The sequence below is a fragment of the Elephas maximus genome, chromosome 12, assembly GCF_024166365.1.
Source record: "Elephas maximus indicus isolate mEleMax1 chromosome 12, mEleMax1 primary haplotype, whole genome shotgun sequence".
In the NCBI taxonomy this organism is placed as follows: Eukaryota; Metazoa; Chordata; class Mammalia; order Proboscidea; family Elephantidae; genus Elephas; species Elephas maximus.
In genome coordinates, this window is record NC_064830.1 from 66,994,972 (window position 1) to 67,010,925 (window position 15,954).

General features: G+C 46.1%; 1 protein-coding gene across 2 annotated transcripts in view; it reads right to left on the reverse strand.

Moving 5' to 3' along the window:
- Positions 1 to 560: 560 nt before the first annotated feature.
- USP7 (ubiquitin specific peptidase 7) overlaps positions 561 to 15,954 on the reverse strand; it is a 70,579-nt gene continuing 55,185 nt past the window's right edge. Inside the window, exons 14-31 of one of the 2 annotated variants that reach the window (XM_049902787.1) lie at positions 14,507 to 14,651; positions 13,732 to 13,862; positions 12,726 to 12,860; positions 12,082 to 12,183; positions 11,778 to 11,883; positions 10,849 to 10,941; positions 10,690 to 10,757; positions 10,322 to 10,422; positions 9,096 to 9,249; positions 8,428 to 8,495; positions 7,825 to 7,933; positions 7,652 to 7,729; positions 5,816 to 5,916; positions 4,791 to 4,890; positions 4,202 to 4,321; positions 3,977 to 4,048; positions 3,740 to 3,830; positions 561 to 3,071 (exon numbers count right to left, since the gene is read on the reverse strand). In XM_049902787.1, coding sequence (XP_049758744.1) covers positions 2,965 to 3,071; positions 3,740 to 3,830; positions 3,977 to 4,048; positions 4,202 to 4,321; positions 4,791 to 4,890; positions 5,816 to 5,916; positions 7,652 to 7,729; positions 7,825 to 7,933; positions 8,428 to 8,495; positions 9,096 to 9,249; positions 10,322 to 10,422; positions 10,690 to 10,757; positions 10,849 to 10,941; positions 11,778 to 11,883; positions 12,082 to 12,183; positions 12,726 to 12,860; positions 13,732 to 13,862; positions 14,507 to 14,651 — 1,881 coding nt within the window. In that variant the 3' untranslated portion in view covers positions 561 to 2,964. The remainder of the gene's footprint in view (positions 3,072 to 3,739; positions 3,831 to 3,976; positions 4,049 to 4,201; positions 4,322 to 4,790; positions 4,891 to 5,815; positions 5,917 to 7,651; positions 7,730 to 7,824; positions 7,934 to 8,427; positions 8,496 to 9,095; positions 9,250 to 10,321; positions 10,423 to 10,689; positions 10,758 to 10,848; positions 10,942 to 11,777; positions 11,884 to 12,081; positions 12,184 to 12,725; positions 12,861 to 13,731; positions 13,863 to 14,506; positions 14,652 to 15,954) is intronic. The other variant, XM_049902786.1, reaches the window with a different exon arrangement.

Sequence of the window (15,954 nt, forward strand, 5' to 3'; positions counted from 1 at the left end):
AAACTCACTGGCATCGAGTCGACTCCGACTCATAGCAACCCTACACAACAGAGGAGAACTGCCCCATGGGGCTTCCAAGGAGCGCCTGGTGAATTCCAACTGCCCATCTTTTGGTCAGCAGCCAAACCTTATAACCACTATGCCGCCAGGGCTTCCCTTTAGCTGTGAAGGTGGTTTTAAACTTGCACCTTAAGTAAATTTGACGACCCCTCAGAAATCTCACTCCGAGACACCAACCCGACAACCAACATCTGCTTCAAACAAGAGCGGATTGAGAGAGATGTGTAATTTCAAACAGCCCCTGACCTCCTGTGCAAGGCAAGTCCTGCTAAGGCCTCACGTCAGGAGGTGGCATCTAGACCGGGCTTCAGCCTGCGCCCCTCAGAGCTCCAGGCCCAACGGCCACCCCAAGACGGGGGATCCACACACCCCTCAAAAGTCCACGTCCCATGCTCCTCGGCATTTCATTACACACCGGAGCCGCACTTCCAGCGTGCAGTACACAGACAGACGATGTTTCTTTAAACATAATTACATATTTATTTAATATAAGAATATCCAGCAAACACAACGGGAGACACGTGCCTCTCCTTGTTGGCTGCGGTGGTCCTCAAGACAGTCGGCCCGAAGCTCGAGAGATGCCAAGGGCTTGTTTCAAAGGTGGCCCCCAACGCGGACTGGTGGGGAGTGTTTGGGAGGCGCCTGACTGCACTGTTAAAGGTGAAGACTTCGTAAGCCCGTACCCTTGGATGCTCTTTTCATTTTAAAACAAGGCCGTGCCACTCGGGACAGGCTACAGGCACTGCTGCCCCTTGTGAGCACCATACCACAGTTTCCATGGTTTCCAGGGGCCCACTGTGGAGGACTCAATCACATCAATGGATGGATACCAGTGGAGACAGAGGGAGGAGAGGCAGAAACATCTGTAGGGTTTCAAGCCTGCTGTTCGAAAGGCAGTTTTCTTCCTTTAATTGAAAAATTCTACCCATCTCCCCAAAATCAGTTTAATGAATCCAAACTCGAGACCGTAACTGGGAGTGAACGGAAAAGTAAATGCAGCACATGACATAGACATTACAGAAAGTTCTTTATAAAAACAGTTGTTTAATATCATAAGGGAGAGTAATACGCTTCGTTACCTATGACTACAACCAACCTCTGGCCAAAAAAACCCACCAAAAAACCAACACCTGCACGTTCTTTCAAAGACCAACACACGGTGCATGAGCCTCGCTACCCTGCCACAACTTCTTTGCTGGAGGCTGGTTGGGGTGGCAGGGGAGGGCAGCCCCCTGGGAGAGGGCGCCCCTGCGACAGGCCATCTGCAGAAGGCAGCTCTCGGGCACGAAGGCACAAACAGGACGTGGTGAGCGAGGTGGGATACCAGCCGGGCGGACTGGACCAGAGACCAAGGGTCAGGGCACTGGACAGGAGACTCCATCCACTCTGGAATGCTGGTCCTCCCCCTGGACTATGCCTACGTCTGTAAATAATATCTCCAGTCATCTCAGCTGCACAAGGCTCCCTCCTGGAACACCTTTTATTTCTTAGCTCAAACGTACTAGTTGAAGGCAGAAACCCAAGATTACATATCAGCAATACTGAGATTGGGGGTGAAATACATCTTGGTCAAACCTTGTAATAAATGAAAAGGGGTCCCAAGCCTACTTCTCGGGAAGAGTAGAATCTTCCTCAACTTCCACGTCACTCACTGAATTATAATTTTTATAGAAAATTTTATTCAACATACAACATATTCCAGCAAAAAGGCAATATACAGGAAGAGGTGGTGTACACTGCAGCTACAAAACAAAACAAAACAAAAAAATACCAGAGAAGGATGGAAAAATCAGTGTGATCTGCAGATTCTATTTTACTGCACTCAAAACTAGACACGTGGCTGCATTAGCTCCCAAGGAAGAGGAAATGAGGCTGGGACGGAAATGAAAACGACACACGGTGAGGATCGACATCAGCGAGTCTCTGCAGACTCACCCAACAGAAAGAACCCTCCTCCAAGCGGTCAATCGTACATGTTCATTCATTAAATATACAATTTCATTTTTCCTTTTCTCCCCCTCCTCTTTATTATTTTTTTTTTTTTACAAAGTCAATAGCTTACTAACCACTACTGAGCATGCCCTCTTGCTAAAAGGCTCTCCTGTTTTGTTCTGTCTGTTCCATTTTAATGACAACCTATTTATAATCCTTTCACCTGCTTTCATGAACGCTGGAGATCAAGTCTGCCATGAGGCAGTGCAGTCTACCTTAATTGTACTGAACAATGTTTTCGGTTGCATAAAAGACCCCACGTGTCTGCCAGGCCTGGATTCAATGCGTCCCCTTTGCAGAAGGGCTGAGGCACAGAGGCCGATGGAGGCGAGACGAGGTTCCTAAAGAGACCCCAGGCAGCTGGAGGTGAACCCGAGGAAGGGCCGACAATGCACACAATGAAGGAGAGATCGCTATTTATTAGGTTGTGAGTTTGTTTTGCCTTTACAGGTGCACAAAAGGTCACTGGAAGTATAATTGAAGGAAATTAAGTCAGATGGGCCTAAACATAAGACTCACCAGCTGCAGGGTTGGTGGACGGGACCCCCAAGGAAGCAGCCAGCCAGCTTATGCCAACTATAAACAGTCTAGAGACCTCTGGCCAGCGACCCATGTCCTACTAACCTCTTCTTCCCCCATTATGCTGACAGGTGCCTTGCATTGTGGTTACCATAAAATAACTCTCATTGGCATCCAAGCTTTATAAAAACACCTTCATTTTGCTCAAAAAGGGCAGTCAATAGATACAGAGAAGCCAAACTCAACAGCCTCGACAAAATAAAATTAACACCAGCAGCAAATCCTCTTGCTGAAGACTTCGGGTAGAGTGCACGTGTACCAAAGTTCTACGCTGTTAAAAAGGGGCGCACACCCATGCACGCTCCCTCGCCTTGGACACACTAGGTAAGGAAGTCAGTTATGGATTTTAATAGCCTTCTCAAGGTAAGTGTAGCGACTCCTCTTGGGGGCTTTGTTGAAGTGGTCAAGCCCTAGCCAAGGCCGAGGGTGAGACATGTTGCCTGGTGGGAGAGAAAAAGCAATTGAGACGGAGCACGCCCAGGGCCTGGGCAGCCGAAAGCACAGTTCACCCTGTTATGAAGCACGAACTTCTAAGCCCCGTGCTCACCAGGGGCATTGAGGACCCCCGCCCTAAATGGGCATCTGAACAACTTGTCAGAAGTAGTATATCAGGTCTCCTGACAACTCACATGGAGCCACCAACACCTCGACCCTGAGTTTTAATTTTTTAAGTCCCCGTTTAGCCCGTGTTTAATACATGCCAAAAGAGCCCTGGTGGCACAGTGGTTAAGCGCTCGGCTGCTAACAGAACGGTCGATGGTTTGAACCCACCAGCAGTTCTGCAGGAAAAAGATGTGACAGTCTGTCCCCATAAAGATTACAGCCTGGAAAACCCTATAAGGCAGTTCTACCCTGTACTACAGGGTTGCTCTGAGTTGGAAATGACTCAAAGGGAATGGGTTTACTTTAATGCATGCTAAGTGCTATAATCCTCAAGAGAATTAAGAGATTATACGCTGCTACCTCAGAGAGGGGCAAACAAGCCCAGGCCACTGGACTGTAGCAGGAGGAGGAGACTGGGACTTGCACCCAGGGCTGTCCATCCGCCTCCCCACTGCTTAACTTCGACCCACACCTAGGAAGCCGCATCCGGGGCGAGGGCTCTTACCGGGCTGAGGCTCAAAGTCTTTCAAGTTTACTTCATACTCATCTTCGTTTATGTACTGGTGTCGGCCCATCATTACAATTGCAAATTTAAACTAAAAAACAAAAAGTAGAACTCCTTCATTAATTCCGGATATGAGCAAAACCCATACCTCTGGCAAAACCCTGCCAGCCGCCTCATTAGTCAAGACTCGGCCACACTCCCACTTAAATCACACAGGAGCATCAGGGCAGCGCGCACCTTTTCAAATTCCTTCTCCTGGATGTCAAGCAGACTCTGGATCCGCTTCATCACTTCTCGGAAATGCTCGCCCTGCGAACGGAAAGGACGTGTGCTCACGCTCACGTGTCCTCACAGCCCACGTGGACGCCACGTCAACTACCCAGCAATGACAGTGACTCAAAAATGACGGAAGGCATCAGGTTTTGATGCAAGGTGCTCAGAGCTACTACAAAAACAACTTACCTGGTGTATCCTCAGCAAAAACGGGATTCCAAACGTTCCGAAAACCTCTTTGTGGAAATGTGCCACTGTGATCAGCATCTCGTTTTCCTTGTCTATGTCTACCTGGTCCAAAGGTATTTCCTGTGGACACATCATAAACCCACAGGAGTGAAGTGCAGTTAGTGTAGACCAAGCGGCCTGCTTCCACTCTGACATGCTACTTCAGGACTTCACGTCATATTCTTGCCCAGGTACCACGCTTTGGTCTAGGTGGCACAAGGAAAGTTCAGAGCCAGAGTAGATGTCAATTTCCATAGGAGGAAACACTGAGTTTTAAGAGACCAAACGTATCATCTAGTTACTGTGGAAACAGTGGCAGCTCTGAACCCCACAGGGACCCACAGTTTCTGCCTAGACTCACTTGGTGGCCCAGGTTTAACATTAATTCCTTAGAATCTGAAAGAATAAAACGACACCTCAAGAATCATTTCAACTACTGGTAATTACAAACCAAAGTCACTTCTGCATGTTGTTTTGAGATTTAAACAAGAAGCCAGTGGGCCATGCCACCCCTGAGAGTTCGGGAATTTTCTCAACAAAGAGCCGTTACCTCTATTCGAAACGTTCGACTCGTTGCAGGGGATAAACATTCTAATAGTTCATCTTCTTGATGCACACCAATAATTTTGTAGCTTACAATTTCTAGCAGCCTGAACAAAGAGAATAAAGTAAGAGAGAAAATAAACTATACATGTTCATCTGGGGCGGGGGGGGGGGGGGGGACATGATTGCTTAATCACGCAAACTAACAGGTTTCTAGGAAGCAATCTGTCTATGGGACTACCAAGATTTGCTGCCATTTTTTTCTTTTTAAAGAGGATTTGAACCGTCAAGAGCAGGTATATTTGGGAAGGAGACAGATATTGGCTGGGTGACTGCGCAGAAAAACAGCAAACTCCTCAAGGTCCTGTGATTAAAGGAGACTCTGAAGAGGAACCTCCGTGTCTGAGCCAGGCTGGACTTAACCCAGCTTGGTCACAGAGCTGTCGGCTACAGTGAATCTCGCAGAGCTGTGTAAACTTTTCCCACATAAATTCAAAATAGGCAGGACTGCCATTTTTCTCACTTGCTGTTTAGAGAATGGATAAAGGTCTCATTCTTCGCTTAGTATTACCAAGACAACATTTTGGGAACCAAATAGCCAAGCTGACTGTGAGGCCAAAGGGTAAAGGGTAAGAATAGTGCTGAATTCTCTGGGGTAAAAACTGTCCAAGGCCTGGGAGAAAACGCTGGCTGAACAGGTCAGTCGGGACCCATTCCTCAACTACAATCAGGAGTCACAGTTTCTGGTTTCAGGTGATGGCTCACTTTGAGCCACATCTGCCCTCAGCTTGCCTTTTTCACCTGGATCTCATCACACCTTTTTAGTACAGCTAGTTAATATCGGGAGTCAGGGAAGGAAGGAAGAAGAAAATGGCTTCTAATTCTAAAGTATTTGTAAACTTCTGTAAAAGACTGACTGAAAAGTGAGTCTGGGAATCACCTTGTGGGCCCTGTCAGTGTTTAATTTCCACTAATGCTATTTTGGGCCATGCAGCCCTCCAGCCGCCTGCCTCTTTTTCAGGAAATACTTGCCTAAGTTTCCCTGATGCTTTCTCCCCGAGCTCTACAGCCTTTTTACATTCTTCTAGCAGGTCCCGGACACAGCCGTGCTTGTCTGGATATAGTGTTATTTCCTGAGTAACGACAGAATGAAGTCAGCACTTTTAGAGGAAACAGAAAAGGTCTCTGCTACCACACACCATCTTTGCTCCAGGAGAGAACACTGGCGCAACGGTTGTTCTCAACGGCCTCTGGCTGGCCTACCACATTCTCATCAACACTCCCATGGACTTGTGGCCTCTTTTTTAAAAAAACAGTATTTTACTGTTTAAGGAGAAAGTTTCACAGCAAATTAGATTCCCATACAACAGTTTCTACACAAATTATTCAGTGATATTGGTTACATCTGTCACATTTGTGTCATTACTCTCATTCATTCCATTCTGGTTGGTCCGTTTTCAGTACTCCAGTTTCCCTGCCCTCTTGCTTTCTCATTTTTACTTTGGAGAAATTTTTGACCATTTGGTCTCATACAGATGATTTTTTAAAGGAGCTCATTACTCGCAGGTGATATTCTTTATTTTACGAATCAATCAGTTATTTCGCTAAAAGGTGGCCTCAAGGAATAATTTTGGTTTAAAGTTTAAGTATCTCAGGGCAATAGTCTTAGGGAGTCCTCTAGTCTTAACTCGTTCAGTAAGTCTGGGCTTTTTAAGAATTTGATGTTCTGTTTCACATTTTTCTTCCATTCTATAAGAATTCATCTCTTGTGGCCCCGATCAGAATGGTCAGTAGTGGTAGGTGGGCACCATGTAGTTCTTCTGGTCTCAGGGTAGATGAGGCTGTGGTTTGTGCAGGCTATTTGTCCTGCAGACTAATTTCTTCTCTGAATCTTTGGTTTTCTTCTTTCTCTTTTATTCCAGACAAGTAGAGACTAATAGTTGTATGGCCCCTGGCTTTTGAGTTCACACATGGTGGGACAATGGGGCCCAAAAGGGGTACAAACCAGGGCTGAAGGGAATTTGAAGACTGCCATATTGAGGCACAAAGCTTGTATTTACAGAACAGCTTTTCAGGAACGATCCCCCCGAAAGGTCACCTAAAAGCCTTCCCGGCTTTCAGCACAATGAGCAAGGGAGACAAAGCTCATCCAGGTAAAGGACCAGAGGTGTGCTCTGTCATGCCGCCCTTATTAACTCCACACAGAGGAAGGTATCTGTGGCGCGTGTCTCCTCTGCTCCCTCCATCCTGGTAGAGCTAGGAAGGTTAATGACCTGGGATCCATATAGGTAAAGACTAGCTGGAACAATCGCCTAACTAGATGAAGTGTTTTTTTTTTTTTTTTTGCCCAAAAAATACAACTGAGAGGAAGGAAGGGGCTTAGCAGCACAGATTTAAAGAAAAAGTATGGCTGGACATGACTCCTGTCGGGAGCAAGCATGAGACAGTAACTTCAGAAACAAGGGGCAGTGAGTCCATGACAGTACACGTCTGATGAGCTCCTTTCAGGTTTGGTACTGGTGTTTGAGAATGATGCTGCTCTGGGCCAAGCGGCCATGTACCAACCTCAAGACCTCCTCGTCAGCCAGAAACGGTCACTGGAGGATTCTGGTGGCTCGACCCTGTTATTCACCTCATAGGCCACGGAGAGCAGGCAGGAAGACAGGGCTAACCACAAGAGCCGCAGTCAAGTCTTCTAGCTCTGGGCCCGGGGCACTAACACACACTTTCCCCTAGCATACTTTTCTCTTACTGTTTTCATTCCCAAGGTCTGGGGATGGAGGAGGCAGAAACAGTAAGCAAGTGCCAATTAAAAACGAAAAGTGCCAATAAAAAAAACTTTTTTCTGAGCTATTAAAAGGGACTTACCTCTTCCCTAAATTGGCTGTTTAACCATATACATTTAAAACTTCGCCTGTTTTCGAAGTCTGTGATTTTCATTTTCAGCTATTGAGAAAAGAGAGAGTCACTTTAGACAAGCTTCTACCAACAGCCCGAGCCATGTCTTTATTCCCCACGGTGACATTAATTTGGACTCATACCTGCTGATAGTAAAGTTTCTTAGGTTGTCTAGGCTTGAAGAATTGTAGAAGATCTCTTAAAGTACCTTCATAATTATGTCTAAGAGGATTACCTGGGCCATCCCTATAACTACACAAGAAAACAGCATATAAATAAATGACCTGTTCATTTGCCTAAAACAAATATCCGTGAGTAAGCATCAAAGCAAACCACTGCCTTCTTGGGCGTGCACCTGACGTTTGGATCTGGTGTGGGGTTTAACTATGATACGCCTATTTCCCGAGACCTAAGTCCCTCTGTGGTCCCACTGTAGCACTTCTCTGGCCTGGCGACAGAGCACCCTGAATCTGGACAGGGGCTGACCCAGCAGGACTCATGGGAGACATGGGAATGAGGTATACACTGTAAGTCTGGTTTTAGACGAGGCTGTCAATTATTTTGAGATTTTTGCAGTAGTGTGGTCATTTTGTGAGTGGTGACAATTCTATATCTGAAACTAAGCAAGAAATGGTATGTCAGGTGAAGTGGCTAGCTACATATTAAAATCAGTTCTGAGATGTTTTAATGAACCATTGTGATATGCAGTAAAGGTCAGATGACAAGTGTCCGTGGACACCGCTTACCCTTGAGACTTGAAAAACTGGAGCAACATGGGGTCTGTGTTAAGCCTCTGTGCAACTGTCTTTGCCACCTGGGAAGAGGACATGAACCAGAAGACAAAAAAAGGTTCATATTTTCCAGAAAGAAAAAAAGTGAAATTCGCAGATAAGCTTAACATATCACTAGTTACTTGGTCACATTATTAGAGAAACGTGGTACAAACAGTGTGAATTTAAATTCCCTAGAATTTCACTACGTAACAGGAAGAAACCAAACTCCTTAGTGTATCACCATGGGAGCACATGGCTGATAAAGGAGCTTTTAAAAGGCTTTTCACTTTAATGTAAGGCCTACGGATTTTGTTTTTTGATTTTTTTTTAACAGTAGTTTGTAAAAAAGAAACACTTGGTATCTAGTAACTGCAGCAAAGGAGCTATTAAAACCATCGCCTCTTAGACCACATTCTGCCAGGGGCAGAAAAGACCATGTGGGACGAAAACTCCAGTGGACAGAAGGGGGCCGGGTAAGAACAGCTCTTGTTCCCACGGAAGTATTCGTACTGATCCACTTCTCCTGAGAATGTCCCCCAACAACGGGAAAACCCGTAAGACAGCTTCTTTGGCAAGTATTTTAAAAAAGAAATTGGGCTTTCTGGTGTGGAATCTGAAGGGAAAAAGGATTTATCAAATACCTGAAAATAATTCATTCTATTGGATAACGTAACAACAAATCCAGGATCATTAGGGATTGTTTTATCACAGAAAATGACATCGACACGGTGGTAGAGGTCTCTGAAATATTCCTTTGCGGTGGGTAATTCACTGTTATCGTTTTCGGGGTCATCCCTGGAAACAAGACAGTTTGCAGGTTGAGTGAAAAGTCCATGCTAGTCCAACAGGAAGTCAGGCTCCCACTTGGCTCTAGCCCAGCTGTCTTTAAGCAGGGCACAGTAAAGGCAGCTGTGTGCACAGGTCTGCTCTGGGCCAGGCACTGTGCTCACGCTTTACATCCTTGATCTCTTGACAAAAACACACATAAGCCCCAAGATAACACCACCCCCAACCTGTTTGTACAGTCTCAGGGTGAGGTGCCTTGCCCACATGGGGCAGGCACGTGGCAAGGCCCTCTCTCTCAACCAGAACTTGGCAAACTATGGCTTCTGTGCCAAACAGCAGGGCTGAGAAGTTGCTAAGCCTGAAATATTTACTAGCTGGCCCTTTAACAAAAAGCCTGCCGACCTCTGCTCTTGACCTGTGACCTCAGAACCCTGTCCCCAGAAAGCCAAGTGCAATACCAAGCCGTTTTCAGACTCTCAGCGCGCCTGACACCATCCTCCTGTTTTACATGTCCACACACGCTGCCTTCGAGTCGATTCTGACTCGTAACAACCCCACAGGACAGGGTAGAACTGCCCCATAGGGTTTCCAAGGTTGTAATCTTTACGGAAGCAGACTGCCACATCTTTATCCCGTGGAGCTTCTGGTGGGTTCAAACCAACCTTTTGGTTAGTAGTCAAGTGCTTAACCACTGTGCCACCAGGGTGCCTTGTTTTACATGTAGACAGATTTAAATAAGTTACCTAAGTACCTACCTAAATAAATCACCACATTCTAAGGAACTACATACATTTTAAAGGTAGGAAAACAATTTTGCTACTTCATAAAGACTTTTCCCATTTCATTACCAGTGATCACATTTGCTACAGATATTTTTAGAAAATACGAGCATTAAACGACAAACATGTTCATTGTCGCTAAGTACGAAACCCAGAGGATGCCAACTCCTGTTAACGTTTTGAGATACTTCAAACAAAACGTGGGTCAAAGTCTAGAAACAATTTGTTTCCTGGTTCTAGGACTCACAGGGGAAAAAAAAATTGATACTAGTACTAAGCACGATGCTTCAAAAAATACGTACTTCTGAAACACTATGATGTCACCATCCATTAGTTCATCAAGGGCTTTGTCAAGAGACACGTCATAGTCCTGGATTCTCTCTGTTAAATTCGGTTTAACTTCCTATTATAAGATAGGAAATCATTATAACGCAAGGTTTGCCTAACGTTGAATATAGGTCATAAAGTACATTAATATCCATTTCCACACACACACAGTATTTTCTCGACACCCAACTCTTCCCACTTGAAATGTTAATGGAAAATCTAAAAGTGTGGTCCTCAGCATCACCTGAGACCACAGTAAGAATTCAGGGCTAGCAAAAACAAAAGCACTTCCCCACACTACTAAGAACATACTGACTATGGAGAAATAATCCACCATGCAAACCTCATAGAGGATAAGACTAGTATCCTGGAGAAATCCTGCTCTGTCACACATAACTGGGAGCAAGTCACCTAGAATAAAAAAGATGAAAAAAATCCATAGCTGTAATACACCAGAACTGGATCTAAATCGACTCAGAAGATGCATGCGGCAAGGACTTACGTATTTTACAGGATATTGGTGTGTAGATATGCCCGCAGTAATTCAAGCTTCGTGTTTTGGGATCATACATCTTCAGAAATAACATCACATCATCTACGAGGTTGATGAACAGGTTTTGTTAGGATTTTTACACTCATTACAATGTTAAAGAAATTAACAGTAAGCTTGGTAACTCAGTGAGCCTGAAATGCCAGTTGAAGGCATCTAAGAAGTTAACTACATCAGGTGAGGTTGGTCCTTTGACTGCAGAATAGCTTCCAAACATCAAAACCACTGAAATGCTACATTCACTCACCATCAGCAAATAGGGTGGTGAGTGTGGTAAACTTAGGAACCCTGGTTCCAACACCTGGCACTAAGTATGGCTAGCCCAGTGTTACCAGGGGGTTGATATTAACAGTTGTGTGGCTGTGGCAGAGAAGTGGCCACCTGCAGCAATAAAAATCAGTAACTCCACAGCAAGGGTCAGCAAACTCTGACCCGCCTGTGCTGCAAGTGAAGCCATACTGGCACACAGACAGCTCTTTCACTTACACCTTGTCTACGGCAAATTCCACGTGAGAGAAGCAGAAGCTTCTGGCAGGGGCAGGGTGGTCCATAAAGCCTAAAATATTTACTGCCTGCCCTTGACAGAAAATGGAAGCTGGCATCTGTTTTACACCATCTGTTGACTATTCAGAAGACCCAAGTGATTAGCAAAACATGGGCGCCGAGATTAAGGATGTTCCATGACACGCCAACTCCCTTACGCCCCCAGGAGACGCCATCGGCCTTGACTTCACTGAGAAGCCGTAACACTGCAAGGATCTGTTGAGCACGTCTGGAATTAATCAACATGGTTTTCCTGCGAGGGAAAAACTCCTATGTGTTTAGTCTAGGACCCCAACTCTCTTGCTCTAAAAGCAGCTGGGCATTTCATGGGCACTTACGATCTTTATCAAACTTGGGTAACGTTGCCCCACTAGCAGCCAGCTCAGGATCAACTGTTTCCAGGAATATTGTCCAAGGGTTTTCATTATCGCTGAGTTCAATCATCTATTTGCAAAAGAGAAACTACTTTCAGAAGATACGAATCCCTCGTGGTGACAGAGCAAAAATCACACTTGAGAACTGGAGAAAACCTCCAACTCTTACTTAACCAGACCCAAAGGGAAACAGGTTGCAATAACTGCAGAGGACAAAAAGCTGCCCACAGAGTTCCAGATGAGATACGCCAGTATGCGAAATACTCACTGTTTTATTACCATCAGCTTCATTATCTAACATTGCCGGTCGTTTTGTTCCATTACTCCTTGCTTGCATGGGCCATAATCGAATTTGATCTTGTGGAAATCCCTGAAAAAGTTAACAAAAAATAAAGTACAACAAATCCAGCTCACATTTTAATCCCATATCAATGAATGATTCTGTGATTATAAGAAAAAAAATCATAATTTTAACCCTCCTCTTGGATTGGACAACGGTGCCCCACCCTTCAAATCACTAGAATTTCAGGATTGTGCCCATCTCACCCACTGTCGTCCACCAAAAAAAAAAGAAAAAAAAAAAAAAAAAAAACAGGTGAAGGAAAAGATTAGCATTCACATTCAACTTTCTTCTTTGCAGATTTTGCTGAAAAATTACATCAAAAAGACAGAAATGTGTTTCTGAAATCCCTGAGTTTCTCTGTACCCAACCTCAGAGCTCAGGATTTTTCTTCTACTCAGAACTCAAGTCAGGAAATATTACCATGTTATCTGCCTTGTTTTAGGGCAGGGCCAGGACACAGTGCCTACCCAAAAAGGTAACACAGCATCCTGTCTTTTCTAGCTTGGAAAAATGAAGGTGGAACTTGGGAGCCAAAGTAAGAGCAGGCCAGCAGCACGGCCAGGACTCACCATGGTCTGGGAGAGGTTCTGAACAAACTCGGCGAGCGAGGAGTTTTTCAACACTTTGAACACAGTGTATTTTACTTTTTCTTCATCGTACATGTCATTTCCTTGGTGGCCACAAAACTGGTCCTCGGCGACTATCTGGAAATACGCATGAAAGCACAGAACAGAGCTTACAGTTGCCATGAAAAATAAAACGAGACCCCCGCTGGTCAAGACTAGGCTTAAACGGTAACACGCTAAAAGCACTTCTGTTTCAAAGCAACTTCTTCAGAAGACCAGAAGGGAGAAAAGTCTCAAAATGACCAAGAACTAAATCAGACATTTATTTATGCAAGACAAAACCTACGTTTCAGATTTTAGTCTCAGCAGTCCCTCACCCTTAACTCATCCACAAGCAGATATAACTAGACAGCCAGCTGTGTGGGGATCTTCGAATAGGACACAGCCAGGATGCACAAGGAACCTCTTTTCCAGATACTCAACTGGTTGACACAAATACCTCTCCATGTTTCCCAAAAGCCTCTGAAAACGAACCTGCTCTCGTGGAGACCGACCACCTTCCTTCTGTGTCCTGCCCCCCGCCACCTCCTCCACCTCCTGCCCCACCTGGGACCGGCCCCTCCGGTTCTGCCCTTCCCACACCTCATGCTCAGCCGCCACCCATGCGTCTTGTAAACACGCTAACCCACGATTTATCACTGCTCTGCCTGGTGGGCTAAGTTACTTCTCACATCTAAGCCCTTACTCCTGAACTGGACTGAAATTTCAAACTCAGGAAACTGGCCTTCGCAGTCGCTCAATATGTACCTGCCAGGCTGACCGAAGGGGCCAGGTGTTAAAAACACCAACTGCTGCCCAGAGCAGCTCAGACGCAATCACCCTGAGCTGTTAACGGTTACTCCTGGGCAGGGGTCGCGTTTACCCCCGTGCTTGAAACTGCTTCTCCCTCAGCAGCCAAGCACCCTGCACCACCCCCCAAGCTGAGGTCCCCAGAAGGCTGGTGGCTGACCTGCACTTGCATGTAGAGATGGGCTTCCTGCCGCTCCTTCCGCTTCTGCGCCTCGATCCTTTTCTCTTCCTGCAGTCGCTCCACCAGCTGCTGAGGAATATCGTGGTCTGTGACAGCTTGTAAAACTTCACCTGCAGAGACAAATGCGGCTTCTCTCACCTTTCTGCAGATTCCACCTTCCTCTTCTTCCCCCGCTGCCATCTAGTCGATTCCGGCTCATAGCAACCCCGCGTGACAGAGCAGAACTGCCACGTGACTTCTACGGCTGTTATCCTCAGGGAAGCAGACTGCCACACCTTTCCCTCGTGGAATGGCTAGTTGGTTTGAACGACTGACCTCTGGTTAGCAGCCAAGTGCTTTAACCACTGCACCACCAGGGCTTCTTTCGTCTCCTTAAAACCAAAACCAAACCCGCTGTTGTCAATTCCAACTCACAGCGAGTCTATGGGAGAGAGGAGAACTGCCCCTTGGGTTTCCAAGGAGTGGCTGGTGGATTCAAACTGTCACCCTTTTGGTTTTAACCACTGCGCCACCAGGGCCCCTCTCCTCTCTTTAGAAGGCCCTCACTCTACGTCATCACTAACAATCTATCAAAGGGAAATGACGTGGTGTCAGGGGTCCACATCAAAATCCACGGCCAACGCAGCTTGCCCGGGGAGGATCTTGTGAGTAAGGGGGACAGGGTGTGGCATAAAGTCACGAGGCAGCTGAGGGGTTCAGGTGACAACTGTGCAAGCGCACCACGGGCACACATGCGAGAACCAGGTGTACTCACTCAGCTTTGATTCCCTGATATAAACTAACATGTAGGCGTTAGTGCAGTGTCGGACAGACAGGTCATCGTCATGGCCCCCGTAATTGTGTTCGATGGCTTCTTCTTTAGTGCACCTTGATACCACATCGTCATCAAATTTACACCACTGCAAAGAAAAGCAGCAAGACGTCAGCAGAGATGAGGCACCATGACAAGCGTCCAGCACAAAGTGAGGGCGTGCAGGGCATGGACCGGGGCGGCCCCAAGCATCCCTCTGACAGAACTACTCAGTTCTGTGGCCTTCCCCATCCAACATTCTCTGCCAAGTGTTGGCATTCACCTGCTGGTAGTTCTTGTAATTGGCTCAACTCAGCTGTTTACCAACTCTTTATGGAGTTAAGAAAGCCATTTAGAGTACACCTAACTCAGCTAGTAAAGCTGAAATTTCATGACGGGGTTATAAAATTAAATGGGACGTTTTATCCTATGCCATGACATTTGAGGGCAACAAGTAAAGGGTCTGATGGGGGGTAAAAAAAAAAAAAGCCACTATAGCTTGTCCGTAACAAGTTCTTTGCAATCTTTTCATGTTGCATCAAGCCATTTTCAAAGGTAACAGACTCCAGTTACAGGTGCTCTCCGTTGTGTTTAACAGTGCTGTCGGGGTCCCTCCATCAAAGTCCCTCAACATTGGCCAGGCGGGGCTTAACCCCTGCTCTGTCACATACTGGCCCTATGGTCTTGGACGGAGATCCTGAGACCCTTGTCTGCCAAATGGGCATCACAACCCCGACAGGCCTACACTTCCAAGGGCCACAGTGAAGATCAGATGAGGAGATCCATGAGAGAGCGGGAACTATGGGGCATCACCCAGAGCATTACCAGGCAGCACGCATGGAATAATTATTTGGTTTCTATACATAAGCTGAAAATATGTGCTTCCTGTTAGATGACAGGGACTCACTGGCAAGGGGCCTGGTTTTTGGTTTGGTATGAGATATAAAGGAGTCCCTGGGTCCTTAATGGTTAAGGTTAAGCACCTGACTACTAACTGAAAGGTCGATGGTTGGAGTCCACCCAGAGGCGCCTCAGAAGGAAAACCTGGCAATCTACTTCCAACGAATCAGCCACTGAACACCCTATGGAGCCCAGTCCCACTCTGACACACAGAGGGTTGCCCTGAGTTGGAATCGACTCAAACAGCAACTGGTTTATTAGACATAAAAGAATTCTGTAAGGCCTGTTGTTTGTTACAAATAGGGAGATGGATACATGAAGTATGCATCACTCATTTATTTTTCACCTTTAAAGTATTACCAACTAATAGGACAGGAGAGCAGCACACATTATAGCAGCCAGAGAACATATAGCTAAACCAGAGGCCACGGAAGACTCCTGATCTAGCAAGCCCACCAAGCAGGAACAGGAAAAGACTGAGGTTTGGCTTCAGTATCCGAAACATCCCACCA